The sequence below is a fragment of the Ovis aries genome, chromosome 7 (genome assembly GCF_016772045.2).
Source record: "Ovis aries strain OAR_USU_Benz2616 breed Rambouillet chromosome 7, ARS-UI_Ramb_v3.0, whole genome shotgun sequence".
NCBI classification, from domain to species: Eukaryota; Metazoa; Chordata; class Mammalia; order Artiodactyla; family Bovidae; genus Ovis; species Ovis aries.
In genome coordinates this window covers 80385501-80407927 of record NC_056060.1, presented here as the reverse complement: position 1 = coordinate 80407927, position 22427 = coordinate 80385501, and the positions used below count along the sequence as shown (strand labels likewise).

The 22427-nt window shown below is 46.0% G+C and overlaps 1 protein-coding gene across 1 annotated transcript in view; it reads right to left on the bottom strand.

Annotated features, from left to right (window-relative positions):
* Positions 1 to 18107, bottom strand: part of TTC9 (tetratricopeptide repeat domain 9) — a 35272-nt gene extending 17165 nt beyond the window's left edge. Inside the window, exon 1 of the mRNA XM_015097152.4 lies at positions 17548 to 18107. Within this exon, the coding sequence (XP_014952638.2) occupies positions 17548 to 17956 (409 nt within the window). The 5' untranslated portion in view covers positions 17957 to 18107. The remainder of the gene's footprint in view (positions 1 to 17547) is intronic.
* Positions 18108 to 22427: the final 4320 nt, after the last annotated feature.

Genomic DNA, 22427 nt, shown 5'->3' with positions numbered 1-22427 from the left:
TGTTGACACTGATACAATCCTCAGATCTTATTCAGATATTCCAACCTTGTTGTTGTTTCTCAGTCACTAAGTCAGGTCTGACTCTTTGCAACCCCATGGACTGTAGTATACCAGGCTCCTCGGTCCACTATCTCCTGGAATTTACTCCAACTCATGTCCATTGAGTCAGTGATGCTATCTAACCATCCCATCCTCTGCCTCCCCTTTCTCCTTTTGCCATCAAGCTTTCCCAGCCATCGGGGTATTCTCCAATAAGTCAGCTCTTTGCAGCAGGTGGCCAAAGTCCTGCAGCTTCAGCTTCAGCAACAGTTCTTCCAATGAATATTCAGGGTTGATTTCCTTTAGGGCTGACTGGCACACACTGTGTGTATATGTTAGTTCTATGCCATTTATCACAAACATAGTTTCCTCTGTCTGTCCCCAAAAGTTGTTACAGAACAGTTTCATCAAGAGTCCCTCCTGTATGTCCACCTCCTTTTTCACTGCTGACAACCAGTAATCTGTTCTCCGTTTCTAAATTTTGTCATTTCAAGGTGTTATATAAATGGAATCATATAGTATGAAGTTGTTGGAAATTAGCTTTGATTCACTCAGCATAACTCCCCTTGAGATGCATCCAAGCTGTTGCAAGTATTGATAGTTCACGCCTTTTCATTGCTGAGTAGTATTCAACGGTATGAGTGTGCCAGACTTTGTTAAACTGTTAATTTGTTGAAGTCATTTCCAGTATTGGGTTATTATGAGTGATGCTGCTACGAACAGTCATGGACAGCACTAAGTCTCTTGCCACTTAGTGTGATGTTAGCTTTAGTTTCTTCGGTAGCTGCTTTTTATCAAGATCAGGTAATTTCCCTCTTTTCAAACTTGCTGAGAAATAACTATTTTTCTAAAGCCTGTAAATTATAAATTACAGCACACTCCTGCCTAAGGGTAACAATTTCACAGAACATGTGTGCTTTGTGCTTAGTTGCGCAGTCATGTCTGACTCTTTGCAACCACATGGACTGTAGCCCACCAGGCTCCTCTGTCCACGGGGATTCTCCAGGCAAGAATACTGGAGTGGGTTGCCATGTCCTCCTCCAGGGGATCTTGCCAACCCAGGGACTGAACCCAGGTCTCCCGCATTGCAGTTGGATTCTTTACCATCTGAGCCACCTGGGAGGCCCATGAATACGGGAGTGGGTAGCCTATCCCTTCTCCAGGGGACCTTCCTTGCCCAGGAATTGAAATGGGGTCTCCTGCATTGCAGGCAGATCCTTCACCAACTGAGCTACCAGGGAAGCCCAAAAGTGCAAGTTGACAGAACATGTAGGCAGGTCTTTTCCTAGTGAAGCCAGATCTACAGGTATGATCAACAAGTGGACCCTTTCATTTTCCAAAGAATGAAATCATTTTTTACAGCCAGAGACTCAGCTCATGCCCATCACTGTAATTATTTTGACACATATCTTCTTTGCCTTCCAGACAAGCATGTGTAGGGCATCTTTAAACCCCCACACAGAAAAACTAAACCATACTGGTTTACATACATTGTATTCTCAGTAAGTAGCAATACCAAACATTTGTATAGTGTTTCAGGACTCATCTGACCTTGACAGTGACTCTGGGAAAACAGGTCTTTTGTGTCTCGCATCTAAGAGCTGAGGCTGAAAGAAGCTAAGTGATTTGCTAGGGCCATTGGGTTTTTAGAAAAAGAGCCAGGATTATCTAAGCCCAAGTCCACATTGGCTCTGGTGGGTAAACAGACCTAGACTCACAGATCCCCAAAGGTCTTTTCCAAGTCTAAGGCACTAAGAACCTATGATGATGGGAAGCTGGCTGACTCAGGGAGCCAGGACCCTTCAGGTGGCAGTAGCTTCATTCACACCATAATTGCCCCCCTGCAACCTAGGTAGAGTTCCCCCACTACTGCTGATGCTGCTGTCACAACCACGAGTCGTTTGGCTTTATCTCATGGGATAAATCTCCTAGGATTCCATTCATATTAATTTCTGATCTTGTATTTTTCCAGTTCTAGCACATGCCTGCCCTGGATTCAAATAAACATTGCCAAGTGTTTCTTTCATTTTGTTTTAGCAACATTATTTTTGGAGGTCTCTTCTTTTCACCATTCCCACGTTGCCCTTTTTTCCCTGCCCTTTGTATTCTTCAGATGGATGCCCCCAGTGTTCAAGGGCTGCTGCACGCCTCTCACGATCACTGTACAATCCTGGGTACAGACTCTTCGTAAACTTATTTTATGGGAACTCATTCACCACAGGCTGTGCCAGGGCTTCATAAAGAAATGGAGATATTCAAAAGATATTGATATCTTCAGGGAGTTTATATTCTTATACCCTTGTATTCTTTATACCCTTGTTGACCAGTACTTGGCTTACAAAATGGCAAGCAGAACGAAGGTGAAAAGCCACTCTAAAATCTTATAAGCTAAAGGCTTATGTTGACAGTACTTTAAGGTCCCCAACCTTTTTGGCAGCAGGGACCAGATTCACGGAAGACAATTTTTCCTTGGACTTCTTTGGGGGGGGGGGGTTGGGGGGGTGAGGATGGCTGGGGGATGGTTTCAGGATGATTCAAATGCATTACATTTATTGTGCACTTTATTTCTATTATGATTACATCAGCTCCACCTCAGGTCATCAGGCATTAGAGGAGGTTGGGAACCCCTGTGATGGATATTGGAATCTGCTCAAGAGTTGTAATGTCAAAGTCTGAGGTCAGTTCAGCCTTCTGTTGCCTGTCACGTGCTCCTGTTCATGAAGGAAGTAGACTTGGGTGCTACAGCACCTTACTTACGAGTTATCCCATCCCCAGCCCCCACCTCTTACATGACGTCATTGTGGTATATACGCAGAGAGGAGTGAGCAGGAGGAAGAAGGTAGGCCAGGATTATTGTTTGCCTTCATTCGCACCCTGTTGGGTTAGAAGTGGACTCTGAAAGAACCAGTTGGGTCATTTGGAATGTGATGATGGGTATATACCCAGATAGATTCAGAAGAAACCCATTACCTGAGGTTATCTTTATCTTGTCAGCTCTGGCCAAGTACCCATGTCATGCCCATTGGCAGGAATTCTGAATCAGGATGGGGGAAAAGAATCTCAGAAGCCAAAATGTCATCCTGTACTCTTTTTAGACTTAAAAAAACACCTCTCCTGTTCTGATCATCTCTCCCACCATTCTTCCATGGCATCAGATATGTTTGGGGATAAGTTAGTTAACAGGCACACATATAGCAGAAAGAACACTTCTGAGGCTTCTCTGTGGCAGCACTGTGCATATTAGCAAAGTGTTGGAAATAACTTATGGATCCACCCATAGGAGAGTGGTTAAATAAATAATGGAGGCATTGGTATAAGAATATGACATGGACATGAAAATCATGCTGCATAAAAACAGATTATGACACTGAAAAATGTTTTTAGTGAAAAACATTGGTGGAAAAACTTGTTAACATTTGTGCAACCCAAACGTTGTACAACCAAGTACAACCCAAATCTTGTGAAAAAATAAATAAATAAATGTGTGCGTGTGTATCAGGGCGAAGAATTTGTATTAACAGGCATCAGAGTTCCTCTTAGGGGAGAAATGATCTTTTTTTAGAATATTCTCATCAACTGTGCTTTTATTTTTTTTAAGAAACAACCTCTGCCCATTATGTCTTCAAAGAGAGCAGGGAAAGACCCTGGGAGGAGAGACACAGTGAAGGCTGCTGAAGGGTTTCCTGAGCAGAAAGCACTGCCTGTTCGAGAAGTGCCCATCTGGAGAGACCCAGGATCATAAGAGGACCCAAGGCATCATGGCAGAGGAGGGCCTGTAAGCTGGGATTAAAGGGAGGCTCCAAGAAACAGGGCTTCCCAGGAGGCGCTAGTGGTAAAGAACCCACCTGCAATGCAGAAGACTTAAGAGATGTGGGTTTGATCCCTGGGTCGGGAAGGTCCCCTGGACGAGGGCATGGCAACTCACTCCAGTATTCTTGCCCGGAGAATCCCATGGACAGAGGAGCCTGGCAGGCTATAGCCTATGGGGTCACAAAGAGTCAGACATGGCTGAAGCAACTTAGCACGCATGCCAAGAAACACACCTGTGAGAGCTTTTATTCCCAGGACCCCTGATCAAGCCCAGGGGCTTTCCTCATCAGACAGTGGAAGGCAGCTCAGTAAGCTGGCTCCAGCACAGGTCACCAGGGAACAGGCAGAGTGGGCCTGAGGCTGCTGGCTTAGCACCCTCTCCCTCTCCCAGGGGCCTTGACTTCCTCCACAGCCTCCTCTCCCCAGGCCGTCAGTCAGTCCCGCTTTCTTGCTTGAGAAGCTCCCCAGGGAACCCAGCAGATCACAGCATGAATCTTCTCTTCCTGGCACATCCTTGTTCTCTGCTCTCAGACTCTGAACTGGTCTGACTTGTGAGAGAGTCCGAGGTTCTTTCTCTGCTAGTTCAGTTCAAAGAACGGGTCAGAGCATCCTGGCGCGGAGGATGGAAAGGGGTGGAGAACAGACACCATCTATCTGAGGCTTATTCGCCTGCACAATCTCAGGCCAGAGACATGTCTGCCTAGAACCCAGCAGTTTCTAAATGTTACAGGTCAATGGCTTGACTTACACCCTGAGAAAATGGAAGCAGGCACAAACCTTAGGGGTCCCATGGCCCTTGGTCCTGCAGGAGACCAGCTGCCTTTCAGAGGAAGCCTGGTGGATTATTGTTCACCCAGCCTCGAGGGCCCAGGTAGGAAACACCCACACCAAAGGCTGTCGGTTCACATCTTGCTCACCTCCTCTGCCCTGCAGACACTTAAGAGCTGAGACTTGCCCTGATCCCTCTTTTGCTCACTTGCTTCCCATATTCCCCCCGTCTTCTTTGCTGAGTCCTTTGAACTCCCCTCTTGCACACTTTCGTGCCATAGCACTTACTGGAGTAGGAATTAGATTTACACATGAAAGTGAAAGTGAAGTCACTCAGTCATGTCAGACTCTTTGCAACCCTATGGACTGTAGCCTACCAGGCTCCTTCATCCATGGGATTTTCCAGGCAAGAATACTGGAGTGGGTTGCCATTTCCTTCTGAGGAGATCTTCCCAACCCAGGGATTGAACCCCGGTTTCCCACGTTGTAGGCAGACGCTTTACCACCTGAGCCACCAGGGAAACTAGATTCACACATAGCCATCATCTATTAAGCATCAGTTACGTGCTAGGCCCTGTAGTGGGCATGCATGCATGTATCCTTTAATTTCAATCATCACAGTCCGATCTGGTGCATATTATTGCTCCCATGCTATAATGGAAACAGAAGCTTGTCAAGATTGGGACTGTACCAAGGTTAATGGAGGGGTAGATGGGAAGTCAGGGGTCAAAGCCAGACCCTCTTATGCTAAGTAAAGTTCCTTTCCATTAGGCCTCCTTGCCCTTAGGGTTTCTGGGGTCTAAGTCTGCTGCCTGCCTGTTCCTCTGTGTTTCTCTGCTTCCTCGCTTCACCTCCCCCCACCCCATTTTCACTGGCACACACAGGGACACAGCCTTTCTCTCCCTGGAGGTGTCAGAGACACAAGTTCCAATGACCAGGTGGCATCTGCAACCTGAGGTTCAGATCCATTTGAGAAAGGAGCTCTGACTCTGTACAAGCAATAGGCCCAGAATCACATCCTGGTCCAGATATGCTCAGGACCTGGCTGAGACTCCTCAGGGCTCTCCAGTCTTAAGCCAAGGGCAGCAACTCTCTGAGATGCTACAGCTTAGCTAGCAACTGTTCCCTGAAACGCTTGGTCCCGCCACTGCCAGCTCATTTCTTAAAAGCCTTTTACGGGCTCCATCAGAACTTCCTGGTCTAATGGTAGCTAGTTTTTGCCAGATTTCCTAGGGTGAATGACGGCCTGCCAAGAATCAAAGTCTGAATTTTGGAATAATCTGAGAAGATCTAGCAGCAATACGTAATATCTGGTGCCATCACTTTAGATTCCAGAGCCCAGGTAATATTTTACAGAGGCTTCCAACCCCACTCTCGTTCCTCTCAGAGACCCTCTGTCTGACTCTCACTCTGTGAGACTGTGGGTTCCTTTATTTTGGTTTACCTTCAGATTTGCAAGGTTACCTTGGAAATCTTGGTTGAGATCTTTCATGCCTATTTGTCAGCACGTATCAGTAAACTAGAACAAAAGGGAGCTTGTTTCCTGTTTCCTTTCTAAATCTGCTTGCTTCCAGAAGAGAGAGAGGCTAGAAGAGGGTGGGGGTGGGGTGGGGACACTAGACAGTTTTCAAAATCCTAGACGGCTCAACACTTCTGAAGGCGGACTTGGAGGGCATCTGACCCAACACCTTGCTGTTTACATATGGGGAAACTGAGGCTCAGAGTGATGTGACCCTTCCAAAATCACAGTGCAAGTGTGAGCGGCAGAGTCTAGATGAGAACCCTGCTCCCACAACCCCGTGCCATGTTTTGAAGAGAACACAGTGGGTTTGAGATTTGGGCTGCGAACAGCCATGGCAAGCATCCAATAAAGATCTGATGAGTGAGTGAGCTTCCTTCCGGGCGCTGTGTCTGAGCTACTGACAGGGCAGGATTTCCTAGACTCAGGGCCGAAAAGAATCTTGGTCATGGACCCCCGATACGGTCCCTTCCTCCACACCAGAGGCACATCACAAATGCTCAGGACCAGTCTGTATCACTAGCTCTGACTCAACTTTCTTCCCTATCTCACCAGCAGATTCACACCATCACTCACGTGCTACTGAGCGCAGAAGGGCATCCATCCCCCTGCTGTGGGGGTACCATGCTGCCAGGACCTAGCCCTGTGTGTGCTTTGGGGTGGTGGGCACTGCAGAAAGTCTAAGTCATAAGATGGGATAATAAGAGAAACTTTGGGGCTTGGGGATAATTTTGCTTGACATCTTATGTGTCACATTCTGACATGATTAGACAAGACTCAGGTAATATGCAGAACAGCATTAAAAATTATGTGTATAAGGTGGGCTTTTTTTAGGGGGAAAATAAAAGCAGCAAAACTATGCATAATCTTTCCACACAGATAATCCTGTCATCGTTTTTCGTTAAAAATAAAAATAATAATGCATATACTTAGAAAAGTCATACACTATAGAAAGATTTAGAAGAAAAAGTTAAAAAAGGAACAGAGAGGAACCTTAAATGCATATGACTAAGTGAAAGAGATTAGACTGAAAAGGCTACACACACTGTATGATTCCAACTATAGGACATTCTGGAAAAAGCAAACGATGGAGACAGTAAAAAGGTCAGTGGTTGCCAGGGGTTGGAGTAGGTTAAGAGATGAAGAGGAAGCACACAGAGGATGTTAAGGGCAGGGAAAGCACTCTGTATGGTACCACAATGACAGGGACATGTCATCATACGTTTGTCTAAATCCACAGAATGTACAACAGGAGAGCGAACCTCGAAGTAAACCATGGACTTTTGGTGATCGTGCTGGGTCAATACAGATTCATCATCTGTAACAAACGTACCACTCCAGGGCAGGCTAGGCATGTACGGGAGCAGGCAGTATACGAGCAATCTCCATTCCTTACCCTCAGTTATGCTATAAATCTTTAGGCTTAGTCGCTCAGTCATGTCCGACTCTTTGCGACCCCATGGACTGCAGCCTGTCAGGCTCTTCTGTCCATGGGATTCTCCAGGTAAGAATCCTGGAGTGGGTTGCCATTCCCTTCTCCAGGTCTATAAACCTTTAATTGCTCTAAAAACAATGAAGTCGTAATCATCAAAAAGAAAAGGAAAAATGTCCAGTTCTGTATTCAAACGGACAGCTTCACTTGCATAATTTCAGATAATCTTCTTGAAAGCAAATACTGTACTAGTGTATATGCTGATGCTAGTTTATACTTTTTAAACACTGTTCTGCATTCTGCCTTTTTTCCAAAAACAGTTTTTATTTATTTATTTTTGGCTGAGCTGGGTCTCTGTTGCCGCATACAGGCTTTCGCTAGTTGTGGCGAGTGGGGCTCTTCTCTGGTTGTGGCGCGAGGGCTGCTCTTTGCGGTGGCTTCTCTGGTGACAGAGCACAGGCCCGGCGTGCAGGCTGCAACAGCTGCAGCAGCTGGGCTCAGCAGTTCTGTGTACGGGCTCAGTAGGTGCAGCCTGTGGGCTCTAGAGCACTGGCTCCGTAGTTGTGGTGCACTGTGCTCCGTGGGATGTGGAATCATCTTGGGCCAGGGATCAAACCTGTGTCCCCTGCACTGGCAGATGGATTCTTAACCACTAGACCACCAGGGAAACCCCTGCTCTTTCACATAATGATAGATTTTGGAGACTGGTTCCTATCCATCCACACAGACCTCTCCAATTCTGGGTAATGGCCACCCAGTTCAGAAAGAATGGAGAATTATTCTTTGCAGAGCTAGAAAGGACCTCCAAGATTCTGGACTCCAACCCTCGGACATCAGAAAACTTGAGGCAAGATCCTTTGATTCCAGGCAGCTGACCAGTGAGAGACAGAACTTGCTGTCTGTATCACTCCATCAAGCCACACTTCTGCTGTGTTCTCGATGGGGACGTTGGAAGACAAGTGGGGGAACTTGGCTTGCAAAGAACAGCCGTCACATTCTTCTCATCAGAAACACTTTTGTTTTATTAGCCAGTGCTTTTCTTTTTGTGGATGACCTGCATTTGGGGAATCGTTTGAATGTGTGTGTTTGAAACAAAATGGGATAGCTACTGAATGTAGAAACCATGCATCAGGAGATTTCCCTCGTATCTACTAGGGATACTATTCAAGGATCCCTTTTCAAATAGTTAGAATTAGTGGGAATTTCCTTCACTGGGCAGTTCCCATTTCTTATTTCTTTTTGTTTTATTTCTATCTATTATTTACTTGGCTGCACCAGGTCTTCACTGTGGCATGTGGGATCCAGTTCCCTGACCAGGGATCAAACCTGGGTCCCCTGGCATTGGGAGATTGGAGTCTTAGACAGTGGACCACCATGGTATTGCCCCCACTTCTTTTTTTAAAAAAATAATTTTATTTATTTATTTTTGACTGTACGGGGGTCCTCATTCCTGCGTGGGCTTTTCTCTGGTTGCAGAGGGCAGGGATACTCTCCATTTGTGGTGCACAGGTTTCTCACTGTGGTGGAGGCTTCTCTTGGTGCAGAGCATGGGTTCTAGGGCACTTGGGCTTCAGTAGTTGTGGCACACGGGCTCATTCACTGTGGCCCCCAGGCTCTCTGGCACAGGCTCAAGAGCTGTGGTGCTTGGGGCCCAGTTGCTCTGCGGCACATGGGATCGTCCCAGACCAGGGGTTGAACCCGTGTCTCCCGTATTAGCAGGTGGGCTCTCCACCACCAAGCCACCCAGGAAGCCCTCCACTTTTCTTTTTTGTGTTCTTTTGTCTTTCTCCTAAACACCCCCATTCACTTGAAAGGCTAACTTATACTTCAATACTTTATAAAGTACATTCATACATTGTCTTCTTGCTTCTCACCCTTACCCTGTGAGTTAAGCTGGCATGATTATACCCATTTAGCAAGTGAGGAAACTCAAGACTAGAGGTCTTGTGACCAGATTAAGTTCACGTAGACTGTGCCACCAGCTGTCACAGGAGCCTCCTTCAGTTCCCGTCCCACTAGACACAGGGCCAACTGGCCTGCTTACTGCTGGGTTTGGGGGAGGGATTGTTTTCGTTTCTTGGGACATGAGGTTTTGGCTCCCAAAGTTAGAACTTATCAGTCGGGCACAAAAACACAAACTTAAAAATAAATACTACTTTAGAGGATGTTAGGAGAGCAAATGTTCCACGCCACACAGAATAATATTGTGTCCAATCTCATTTAGCACTTAAACTGGAACATATTTTTAAGTGATGGAATCATTACTCTCGTGACATTAAAACTGACCAGGTCTGCAGTAATGCTTCTGGACACGTCCAGATGCTCCTCTTCTAGTGGGTCATTTCCCTCATTGTATCCACAAAACTGATCACTGAAAAAGTAATGGCTGAAATGAATTCCTACTCTTTAACAGATCCACTCAAATTTCTTAAGACCTCAACTAGAATTCACACACTCTGGATAGAGGGGTTCATTAGAAATTGTGACTCATCAGATTCTTATTCCTCTCTGTCCATATAAATTCAAGTCTCCTTTCTAGTGACATAGAACCTGGTATGGAGTACAGGACACTTTCCCCTTAACCACCCAGGATGGTCATGACATAGGAATCCTAACCATACAAGGCGCATCACGGTAATTAAAAAAAAAAGGGAATAACTTACAGAAGACAAAACTGGAGGATGGGCAAGTGAGTTGCCCTAAAAATGTCAAGGCTTTTCCTTGTTACACTGATGAGACGTATTCTGTGTTGCTTCAAAAGGTAGATAGAATACGAATGGATTGATAGAAATTTCAAGAAGGCAAATTTCTGTACCTAAGAAAGAAACTTCTAAAGATGGAGGGTGTGGGGTGAGTGTTTAGAATTATAGGCTTTCAAATTAGAGACCTGGCAGATGAGAAATTCCAGTTTGCCATATACTAGTATGTGACCATGGGCAAGGGACTTAACTGTTCTGAGCTTGGATTTTCTGTCTCACAAACTTATGTAGGTATATATGTAAGTTCATGAAAGGCAGTGACCTTGTCTGTGTACCCAGCTCTCAAGCCCAGTGTCTAGCGCCTATTAGTTGCTCGATTAATATTAATGAAATGATTGAATTTCTTGGATCCTTAATATGAGACAAATGCTGGGATAAGCATTTTCATTCTTTTCAAACACATTCATGGAAAATCTACTGGATGCCAGAAACTGGGCCCATTATGGTAGTCTGTACTGCCATTGCTGTGCCTGTTATTACATTGTAGCTATTGTTTTGCAGTGGTGGTTGCTAAATAAGTCACTTTAGGTAGTGGTGAGTATCCCTATTTTTGGAAGTGTCTAAGCTCATGTTGATGACAAGGTGGTGATGTTGACAAGGAAATTCACACACCACTGTAAGGGTCATATCCAAATCCGAAATCATAATTCTGATTTTACATAACACTCAAGCTAGCTAGTTAGCACTTCCTTAGCACTTTCATTTTTCACACGCAGACACACTGTGGAAGGGAAACCTTTGCTCCACAGTCTTCCTCTGTGTAATGTTGTCTGTCATTTGAGTGCTGTTTTAAACTCCTTTTGGCTGAACAAGAAGAGAAGGTCCACTTGGATATATTTCAACCCAGGACTCTTCTGATTCAAGTCAACTCTCCTTGGCACTACACATCACATTCCACTTCCTTTTTTTTTTTTTTAATTGAAGTATAGTTGATTTACAAACATTGTGTTAGTTTCAGGTATTATATAACAAAGTGATTCAGATATATATATATTATAATTCTTCAGTATAGTTTATTATAAAATTTGGGAGCTGTTGGTTTTGAGTCTTACCAGACATGGCATCATTTTGTTGCTGATATGAAAATGTGTATGTATGCATAAAAGGAAGAAAATGAGCTTTACCCTGCTAATAATTATTTCAAGGCCATATGAAATCCATGAGGAAGACTGTATGTGCCTGCTAAGTGGCATCAGTCATATCCTACTCTTTGCGACCATATGGATTGTAGTCCGCCAGAGCTTCTCTGTCCACAGGATTCTCCAGACAAGAATATTGGAGTGAGTTGCCATGCCCTCCTCCAGGGTATACCCTCGACACAGGGGTCAAGCCTGTATCTCTTTCGTCTCCTGGATTGGCAGACGTATTTTTTACCACTAGCACCACATGGGAAGCCCATAAACACTTTTAATCTTATGTAGTATTATCTTTGGCCTTTTTTTTTTTTTTTTTTAAAGTACCTTCCCCACTGACACACACATCTCATACCGTGTGGCCTGCAGAATCTTACTTTCCCAACCAGGGATGGAACGTTGGTCCCTGGCAGTGAAAGCACCACATACGAACCACTGGACAGCCAGGGAATTCCCTTAGCTTTGGCTTTTTTAATATCGGGTACATTGTCCATGCTAGAGCTGTGGCTGCTGCTATGTGATTGGGAATGGATCGCAGTATCGTCTTAGTGACAATCTGGCCCCAGCATGAACATCTAATCTCCCAAAGCCAAATATCTGGAAATTAGGAAACTGCTGGTTGGGTGGGTGAAATACTGGGTTTTCAACATAGTTGTATGCAGGAGGTACAACCTGGTGATGAAAGAAAACAGCTGGCAGGAGAGAATGTTCCATCTCACGGGTCACTCCCAACCTGCGAAGCTCTGGGAACAGTTTCTGGCTGCTCCACATCTTGGCCTTCCTGTCTACCCTGCAGCAAGTCCCTGTGACTTGGATGGGGCACTCCCCTGCATTTTGGCTGTAGGCACTCTTACTTTAAGATGTCCTAGAGAGTTGCTGGCTACAAGCCATCCAACTCACTACTTTTGTAGGTAAACTAAGGAACTTCAGAATCCACTTTAGAAACTCAGCCTGTAGTCTACATTTGGCATATTCTTTTCTTGAAAGCATTCTACAAGTTTAAATTCTCATATTCTTTCTTGGAAGATGATCTTCAAAGCCGTTTACAGGCTTAAGATTTACTGGTCAAGGGGCTGCCCGAGGACCAGCCTCGGGTCAACAATGGCTTGGCGGGTCAAGCTCTCCCATCCAGATGGGAAGATCTTGGTGGAGCATCTTAACATGAAACCTCTCTCTTCTTTCCCCTTCCTTTGCCAGTTCTTATCCCAACAACTCATCTTCTGGTTACCAGGTTACTGCTTGTCTTTAGCTCTTGACCTCTTCTTTTAACAACTGATTCTGGCATTTGTAATTTATCCATCTTCATGCTCAGTCCTTTGGTTCCCACACCGATTTCAGTCAGGTACCTTTGTCTTAGAATCTGCCTCAGAGTCTGTATCTAATTTTGTTCACCTTAGATGCATGCGCTTAGTCATCTACAGGTGTCCCATTGCGAGGTAGCTTCAAGGGTACAGTCACATAGGACCCATGTTCAGAAGGTCCTTGTATTTGATTTAATGCTCTGCTGTTGAGTTCCTGAAATTCTTATTTTATCTTTGAAACTATGTTTTGGAAGGCTTCCCTGGTGTCTCAGAGGGTAAAGTATCTGCCTGTAATGCCGGAGACCTGGGGTTGATCCCCGGGTTGGGAAGATCCCCCAGAGAAGGAAATGGCAACCCATGCTGGTACTCTTGCCTGGAAAATCCCATGGACGGAGAAGCCTGGTGGGCTACAGTCCATGGAGTGGCAAAGAGTCAGACACGACTGAGCACCTTCCCTTTCTTTCTTTCTTTTGTAAGTGAAGCCCAATGGGATAATGGAGCACAAACATGGTCAGAAGAGAGGCACAGACACTCTCTGCAACCCCATGTGGTCCCTAGCATTCACATGCCCCAGAAGCATACAGTGGTTCCACGATGAAGGGGAGTTCAGTGAGCATACGGTAAGGGTGCTCGGTCTACAACTAAGTCAGCACATACACGGACAGCCCAAAGAGGCCAGGCTTTCCATTCAACCCAGAAATTGCTTCAAATGCAGAAAGGAAGCAACAATGTTCTAAGAAACACAAATAACCTAAAACCCCAGCATATCCTTTCTTGCTTAAGTTACTTCCCTGTGCTAGCCAACCACTTAGGCTGAAAATGATGACAGAGAAGGAAAGATTTGGGTGGGAGTAAGGAATAGCTCCCTTTCCTTTCCTTACTCATCAGAAAGGCAAGATTGGTAAAGAGTGCACACAAAAAAGTATGCATATAAAAAGTGAAATAAAAGCAGTTGAGTTCATTTTGTCAGCATTTCCACAGTTCCAATAGGAATAAACTACATATGCATGTACCCACTGCAAAACGTGAATTGTGGAACTTACGTGATTTCACATACCAGTTAAGTGCTCTTGTATTTCCACTTAAAACTGGCACTGCACACTATAAAGATGAATGGTTAATTCATGCCAATCCTTTAAAATGATAATTTTCTCATAATGACATTAAATAGCAGATAAAAACACCATGTCAAGAGAGAGAGATCATGAAAGGGGAAAAGCTTTATCTTTTAAGACCGTTCAGGACAATTTTCTCCTGCTTTTTGAAGAAGGAGCCCACATTTTCATTTTCCATTGGGCCCCACAATTTATGTAGCTGGCTCCGGTTCTATGGCTTGAAGATAAAACAAATAGTGATAAAACTGACTTTCATCTAGGCCTTTTTCAGGTGTGACTTATTTAGGCCATGTCATTCTCCTCTCCTGGGACTTTTAATTCAATAGAAATTACTGGCCCTTTTGGTAAAACAAATAAAACCCCTCCCAAGCATAGCTCTAAATGGATAGGAAGATGGACATAAAATAATGTGGTAGGGACTTATACAAAGTCACAGGGTGTGACAGGAATAGGGGCCTAAGCTGACTCTCATCTAGCCTTCAGATTCAATGCCATAGCCTGTCAGCACTCACCTCCACTGTGGGCATCTGAGTCTTGAACATCATTTGAAAATACCCACAAAGTCATGCATTACAACCTTTTGATCACATCCCAGCTGGGGCCCTCACAATCCCACAGGAACAGATGTAAAGCAAAAGGCTCTGTCCTTCAAGAGGTTTTGCACAGACCATTCCAAGACCCCAGGGGAGCCCTGTGTCTTGTTCGAGGTCAATGGGAGTCGATCAGTTGGCCAGCATATGCCTCTTTTATAGCCTTGGTAAGAATTACATGTCTATATCTCCCCTGGCAGGTCAGAATATTTTTTCTAATCATTGTATCAAAATTATTAGAAATTCTGAAGGAAGAAGATGCTGCCTATCTTTCCCCTTGAATTTCTTAGCGAATAAGACATGCACAATCAAATTGAGAAGTCTCGCACCACTGGCCAGATCCCTACTAATCAGAAAGAAACTCTAAGCCAGAACAGACCACAACCATAGGCACCTTGCAGATTGCCTGTATACCCTTCAAATGCTCACTTCAAGTGGATTTTTAGGTGAATATCTCTTAACAGATTCTAACTGCCCACTTGCTGTTCTCTTGGGGCCTTCCATGCAGAGTGCAAGGACCACCAGAACCTAGATTTCCTCCAGAAGCCTCACAACAGTTTCTGTTTGGTGCTGAGATGCCCTTAGCAACATGGCCTAATCCTCCAGGTATTTCTGAGCTAGTCCATGTTGCTTCTAAACCCCAAAGCTCTTCCTCTATGCACAGCTGTGTAGAAGGACAGATTCTTGAGAGGACCCACATCTTCAGACTGTTCCTACCTGGAGCCCACTGGGTTGCTCAGCCAGCACTGCAGCCCGGATGGAAGGGCCAGTTGCCTTTTTGCCAGAACAAACTTGCAGTTGCTATCTCTTCCCTTCAATCAGGCACAGGGGGAAAGATTATCTTACAGGCCACACTGCATTGCTCTGGTCTTAACAACAATAATAGGAACCATATTTCTTCCTCTTTCCATCAAATGATCATTGTAAATACGTATTTAAAAATTTTAGGTCACCCTTGAAAATAATCTTCACAAAAAGATTTTAGTGAAATGTAAAAAATGCTCTGATAGATACAATGGCGACTGGGCATAAAAACAGGATGCAGGAGGTCCTTCACTTTGTAAACAGTTTACATTTAAGTAAAGAAAAAGATAGAGGAAGGAAATATATCACAATGAATTTCTTCAGGTTGCTGTGACCATAGGTAATTTTGCATTTTCTAAAAGAAAATACAGTTGATAGGCATGCATTACTTTTGCAATCCATGAATTATTAATATTAATAAGTGGTGAGCACTGGAACAAGCAGCAGAGGGGGAAATGTGCCGTTGCTACTTTCCATTCTCTCACCACTAAAGTTTTCCAGAGTGTGTGTTGGGGGGGGGGGTGGGGGTGGGCGTGGAAGTAGAGGCACTGTCCAGATCTTAGCCCCACCCACTGGGCTGGCCCGACCAAGGAAGACACAGCTTCAGTTTCACCATGGAAATGTAACCACTTCGCCGGTAGAAGGTAGGCTGTGCTAGCCATAGGCTGGCAGCCAATAGCATGGGGTGAGGGGCAACCCTAGAATGCCCATGGAAAATACTAAATAGAAGACTCTACTGCCACTCTGAAATCACTGCATTAGTGATTTCTCCACCCATGGCCACTCTGCCCTTTACATTCATCAGGCAGTAGTGAATATGCCAGTGACTTGCGGGAAAAGGAAGGGAATAACAATGTGCCTTGTGATTGACTGAAATACATCTATGCCATATTACTACTACTTTACCTGCTGCAGTTACCAGTAGGACTGCTATCGGCAGCACCATCCCCACTGTGGCTACTACTATTATTATTAATCCTTTACATTTGTAAACTGCTTAACAAATTACAAAGTGCCTGGCTCTGCCTGATTAAAGATGACACTGGATATGGCTTTACAGAAGCAGAGGTAGGCAGGCACTAGAGACATCCAAGGGAACAGAGCTGACTGACACTTAGAGCACAGTTATCCACATATATTCTTCATCCCCCAAGTGTCTGGCCTCCAGACAAATCCACCATCCACAGCCACACCCATTCTCCTCACCTAACTCTGCTCCAACTGTCCAGAGCTAAAGAGTTTGGGCAACCTCAAGGGTTAGGGACCAGGAGTGATGGCCTTTAATTTGATCAGAGGAGGTGGGTCATTCCCAAATCCCACCAGATGGGGTGGGAGAAGACCAAAGAGTGCTTTTCGAATATAAGGCCTCTGCCAACCTCTTCCACCTTCTCTCAGGAAGGCCCTGGAATGACCCAGACTCCTCCGTTTTTAGAGACTTTAAAATTTCCTGTGCCGAAGTTAATTTTTTAAAATGCCCGACTTTGACCTTAATCTCCAAAGTGTACTTGGGAATTTCTTATCCCAATAAAAGGACTCTCTTTTCCTCAAAGCCTAGCAGCCAGCTGGTGTGAGAACCAGTGCTACACGGAGTGGGGGGCGGGGGGGGCGAGAATGTAGCACAGCTCAAGCCCCACCTTGAACTAGTTTCCCTTTGAGATTGCTCTCTTCACCTGGCAACCGAGGCCCCAGCAGAGCTCGGAGAGAAGAAAGTGCATTTTGGAATCCATTTTGCTTGAGATGCTGAAAGCATCGTAGCAAACTGCCCTTTGCCACTGGGGCCAAAGGGACTCGGGCAAGGACTTGACTCAGAGATGCGGTCAGCCGGAGGGAAGGTGAGGGCCAGCTCTGGTGCCAAAGATCCCTGAGGCCAGCAGCCACTGGGCACGCAGTGGGTGCGGGCGGCCCACCCCGGGTGCCGCTTCCCGCATTTGGACCCGGGTCCACTGGTGAGCAGTAGTAGCAGCAGTCGCCGCCAGGCCGGCTGGGTCCCCATCTGTCCGTCCAGCTATTTATAGGCGAGATTTACGAGGATGCGGGGGAGGAATGCGGGACGACCACGAGTTTCAAAAGGTTTAATCCTAAAAGTCACACTTTTTCCAAAGCGCCCGCCCTCCTAGGTTCTCCTTCCCGGAGCGGCACGGTCCCCGCGAGGGAGTGCGGGGCGCGGCGCGGTGACCGGAGGACCCGGCCCGGAGAATAGGGACCCGCTCCGGGCTGGAGCCGGGGAGGGCAGAGGAAGGAGGGGCCGGGAGCGCGGCGCGGCGCGGTGCAGCTCACCTGCCAGGCTGTTGTAGCAGTCGATCTCGATGGCTTCCACCGTCTTGCTCTGCTCCTCCGAGAGGCGGCCGGGGTTGGGAGCCCCGGCCGGGGAGGCCCCGCGCGAGTCCCGTTCCCGTTCCCCGGCGGCCGGCAGCAGCCCCTTCAGCTCCAGCAACGCTCGGTGGTATTTGCCGATGGCTTCGCGGAATTTCTTATCCTTGTAGCACTGCGCCCCTTGGCTCTTGAACTCGTGCGCGCGCCGGATGAACTCGGCGGGCTCGGCCGCCGCCCCAGCCTGGCCCCGCGCCGGGGTCCCTCCGCCGCCGCCGCCCGGGACGCACAGCGGCGGCTGGGGCCGCTGCGCCTCGCCGGCCGCGGGCGGACTCGGGTTCCCCTTGGCTCCGGCCGCCGAGCCCTTCCTCTCCATTCGGCCGCCGCCCGGCGCCGCCGCGCCCTCCCGGCTTTAAACGCGGCGGGCGCCGGCCCCGCGCCTGGAGAGCTCGGCCGCGGCCGTGACACCCCGCGGCGGTCCGTCGTCCCGCACTCCCATTCTCCTCGCCAGCTGCGGGAGGCTGCTCTCTCCTCCTCCTCCTCGGATTGCCTTCCCCTCCTTCCCTCCGCCCTCCCTCCCCCACTCCCGCGCCGCCCGCCCTCCGCCTCGCCCTCCTCCCCTCCCGCAACCTGCGGTCGGCGGCGACCTGGCCCCGGCGCGCTCCGGGGCTAGCGGTGCTGGGGGTCAGGGGCCCGAGGGGCTCGGCGGGGATTGTCGCTGACCCGGAAGAAGCTTGGCTCGCCTGAAGGAGGGGAGGATTAATGACAAAGACGAGCCCTTTCTTTCCCATTCAATCCAGCCCTCGGAGGCGCGCCTAGTCTGAAAGAGACGCATAGGGGAGGGTGCGTGTGTCTGTGTGTGCGTGTGTATTGTGAGTGAATGTGTGTGTGTGTAGGGATGTATTGTGAGTGTGTGTGCGTGCGAGTGTAGGAATGTACAGTTAGTGTGTGGGGGGATATATTTAGTGTGTCAGTGTGTAGGGATGTATTGTCAGTGTGTGTGTGCGTGTGTAGGGGTGTATTGTGAGTGTGTATGTGGGGGCTATTTTGTGAGAGTGTGTGTGTAGGGATGTATCATGAGTGCGTGTAGAGATGTATTATGAGTGTGTGTGTGTGTGTAGGGATGTATAATGAGTGTGTGCAGAGATGTATTATGAGTGTGTGTGAGTGTGCAGGGATGTGTGTGTAGGGATGTATTGTCAGTGTGTGTGTGTGTGTGTATAGGGATGTATCATGAGTGTGTGTAGAGATGTATTATGAGTGTGTGTGTGTGTGTAGGGATGTATTGTCTGTGTGTGTGTGTAGGGATGTACTGTGAGTGTGTGGGGGAGATATATTGTCAGTGTGTGTGTGTGTAGGGATGTATTATCTCTCTGTGTGTGTGTAGGGATGTATCATGTGTGTGTAGAGATGTATTATGAGTGTGTGTGCGTGTGTAGGGATGTATTGTGTGTGTGTGTAGGGATGTATTGTCTGTGTGTGTGTATATGTGTGTGCAGGGATGTATTGTGAGTGTGTGTGTGTGTGTGTGTTTGTAGGGATGGGGGACCCCGGGCTGTGAAGCACATGCAGACTCACCCTCAGTAGATTTTTTAAAAACTGAAAGGACAGGTGTGGTGGGAAGCAAGGGACGTAGGCACAAGCCGCAGCTCCTGGTTCTTTGCAGTAAGAACCAGGAGCTGTGTTAATATTTTTGTGTTAATAATTTTAAGGTGGCAAGGCCTCTTTTTTTGTGGCTGCAGGTTGTCACTGAGATGTGTCCCCGTGTATGGCTGCCCAGGCGCCGAGAACACAGTGGGCACTTCACCCCATAGGGCGTTGTATATTCTGAGAGCTGAAGTGCGCTGACGCCTGGGTGTGCAGGCAGCTGTGCAGAATGAATCACAGACATCAGAGATGGAAAACACCTGTTACTGTTGGTCACTGAGGCTGGGCATGTGTCCTAGTTTCCATTTACAGGGCAGTTCTGCCCTGCCTCTTAAGGTTCCATCCCTTACTTCATTCATTCTTTCAGACTGCCCTGGCTGTCTGCTGGGGATGTGCTGAGGTCAAGGGGCAAAGATAGTCCAGGAAGGGACTATCCTGCTCTTTAACTAACTCCCAGTCCACTGGAGGAGATAAACCACCTACCCATATACTCACTCTGCCAGGTAGAAATTGGTAAATATCACCAGAAGGAAAAGAAAGTCCTGTGGAGCCCCGAGGAAGGGAAGATTTGTGCAGGAAACATTTGAGGCCTTGAAGGATGGGTAAGATCTGATCCTGAGGAAATACAAGAAAATGACATCTCAGCCACAGTGAGGAAACAGCAGAGGTCCTGATGTTCAGAATCGTAGGGATGTTTATGGCATTAGTGGTTTGAGTTTAATGGTCTAAACAGAAGTAGCTGAAAATGATTGGGTTAGATTATGGAAGCATTTGAAGGGGTTGCATCTGATTTTGTAAACAGAGGAGAAGGGTGGCCTGTTTTTTGAGTGCTCCTGCCTCCTTCATGATGCTGAGAAAAAGATGTATGTATTTTACATCATTGGTTTTCAAAGCACGGTTTCCAGACCTGCAGCATCAGTGTCACCTGGAAAATAGAGATGCCATTTCTAGGGTCTCACTCCAGACCTACTAAAATCAGAAATTCTAGGCATGGGTCCCGTAATCTGTATTTTGACCCCCACTCCCACCTTGATTCAGATGCACAGTCAAGTTTGAAGACTCGGGCTCCAAAACCTAACTACTCAAAGTGGAGGCCTTGGGCCAGTAGCATCCGCATCACTTTGGAGCCTGTTGGAATTGAAGAATCTGCAAAATCCCAGATCTGCTGACCCAGATCTATTCTCAAGATCACCAGATGATTCATATGCTTATGAAGACTGTGAAAAACCCTGCTCTGGAGGATTTGCAAAGTATAGAAACGTACAAAGAAACCCCCCAGTCTATGCTGTCACCCAGGTATATTCTTTGTTAATATTTCAATATAATTCCTCTCTGTTTTTTTCTAAGCATCTATGTTTGTACAAAGTGCTCTTTTAACAAACATGAGTGGTATGGGATGATATATACAGTTTCCTGTTCTTTTTACTTTACGTTATATGTAATTAAATAGCTTTTTAAAGTCTTGTTTTTAATGGTTTCATAATATTCCTTTTGTGTTTGTAGCATAGTGTATTTAATCATTTTTCTGTGGTCAAATAGATTGATTCCAAGTGTTTGCTATTATAAAGAACACTGAGATAATAAAAATAACAGATACCACTTATAATAATCCAGTGAAATAGGTGGTGTTATTATCCCCATTTTAGACACCAGGTCACAGAGACTCGCCCAAAGTCACACTGCTGATAAATAGAACTGGGGGACTCCACTGGTGGTCCAGTGGCTAAGACTCCTTGCTTCCAAAGTGAGAGGCTGAGGTTGGGTCCCTGGTCAGGGAACGAGATCCCCCATGCTGCAACTAAGACCCAGCACAGACAAATGAATAAAAAAATAAAAAAAAAAGAGTCGAGCTGGTATTTAAATCCAAGCAATCTGGCTTTAGTATCTATGCTCTTAACTAACTCTATTCATACTTAGTTTTTGTCCTAATTTGTATTTCTTCACAAGAAATTATGTTAATATCTAAAAATGTCTTGAAACATACTTTCCATTTGCTTTTTAGAAAGATTGTAGTACTTGACCTCTCACCAGGAACATGCTAGTTTCCCAACATCCTTGCCAACATGAAGGATTAAACTTTAAAAAAATATTTTCTAATTTGATACATAAGACCTGTGTATTGAATGAACTGGGATATTGCCAATTTCAAGGGTGAACATTTTTCACGTTAGTTGCCATTTATATAGTACTGAGGGTTTTAATCTGGACACAGCCTTAATATACTAAATTATACCTTATATGTTACAGCACCTTACTTTTCTAAGTGCTTGAACATCTTTAATCTTATTTAATCCTCCTCACAGCCCCAGAGAAGGAAAATGATTCTCTACTCACATGGTGAGTTTGTAGTAGTTTCTGATCAGTGAGAGATCATTCTAGTTTAGTGGTTAAGATTTGGGCTTAGACAGGTATAGGTTGGAATTCTATCTTTGCTGCTTCCTGGGCAAGTTATTCAACTTCTGAAAACTTCAAATATCCTTATTCATTAAATAGGGATTCTGTTTACTTCATAGGATTGTGGTGAAGTACGTTGTAAGTACTCAAACAGATTATAACTTTAATTATGACTCATTAAATTCCGTCATGATTAGATTCCATAGTAGATGTTATGGCCGACTCGGTCCATATTTGCTGACCCCTGGCCCTTTTCACTTTACGGCATTGTGTCAGGTAGAGCAAAGAGAAGATACTGGGAGTTGTGTACTCTGAGTTGTTGTTTTTCTAAATTTTTTTAAATTGAAAAAGTGAAAGTGTTAGTCACTCAGTCATGTCCAACTCTTTGCGACCCCATGGACTGTAGCACTCCAGGCTCCTCGGTCCATGGGATTCTCCAGGCAAGAATACTGGAGGGGGGTTGCTATTCTGTTTTCCAGATCTTCCCAGCTGAGGGATTGAACCTGGGTCTCCTGCATTGCAGGCATATTCTTTACTACCAGGGAAGCCCCTTTTAAATTGAAGTACAGTTGATTTACAGTGTCATGCCAGTCTCTACTGAATAGCAGAGTGGCTATACACATACACAGTGACTATACACTATTCTTTTTTTGGTATTCTTTCCCATGATGGTTTATCACAGGATATTGAATAAGTTCCGTGTGCTATATACATTTTAAACTTCCTACTTGGGTAGGAAGAGCTACCTACCTAATATTAGAGCAAATATTAGATGGAGATCCAGGCCTGGGGTTTGGTTACTCTCA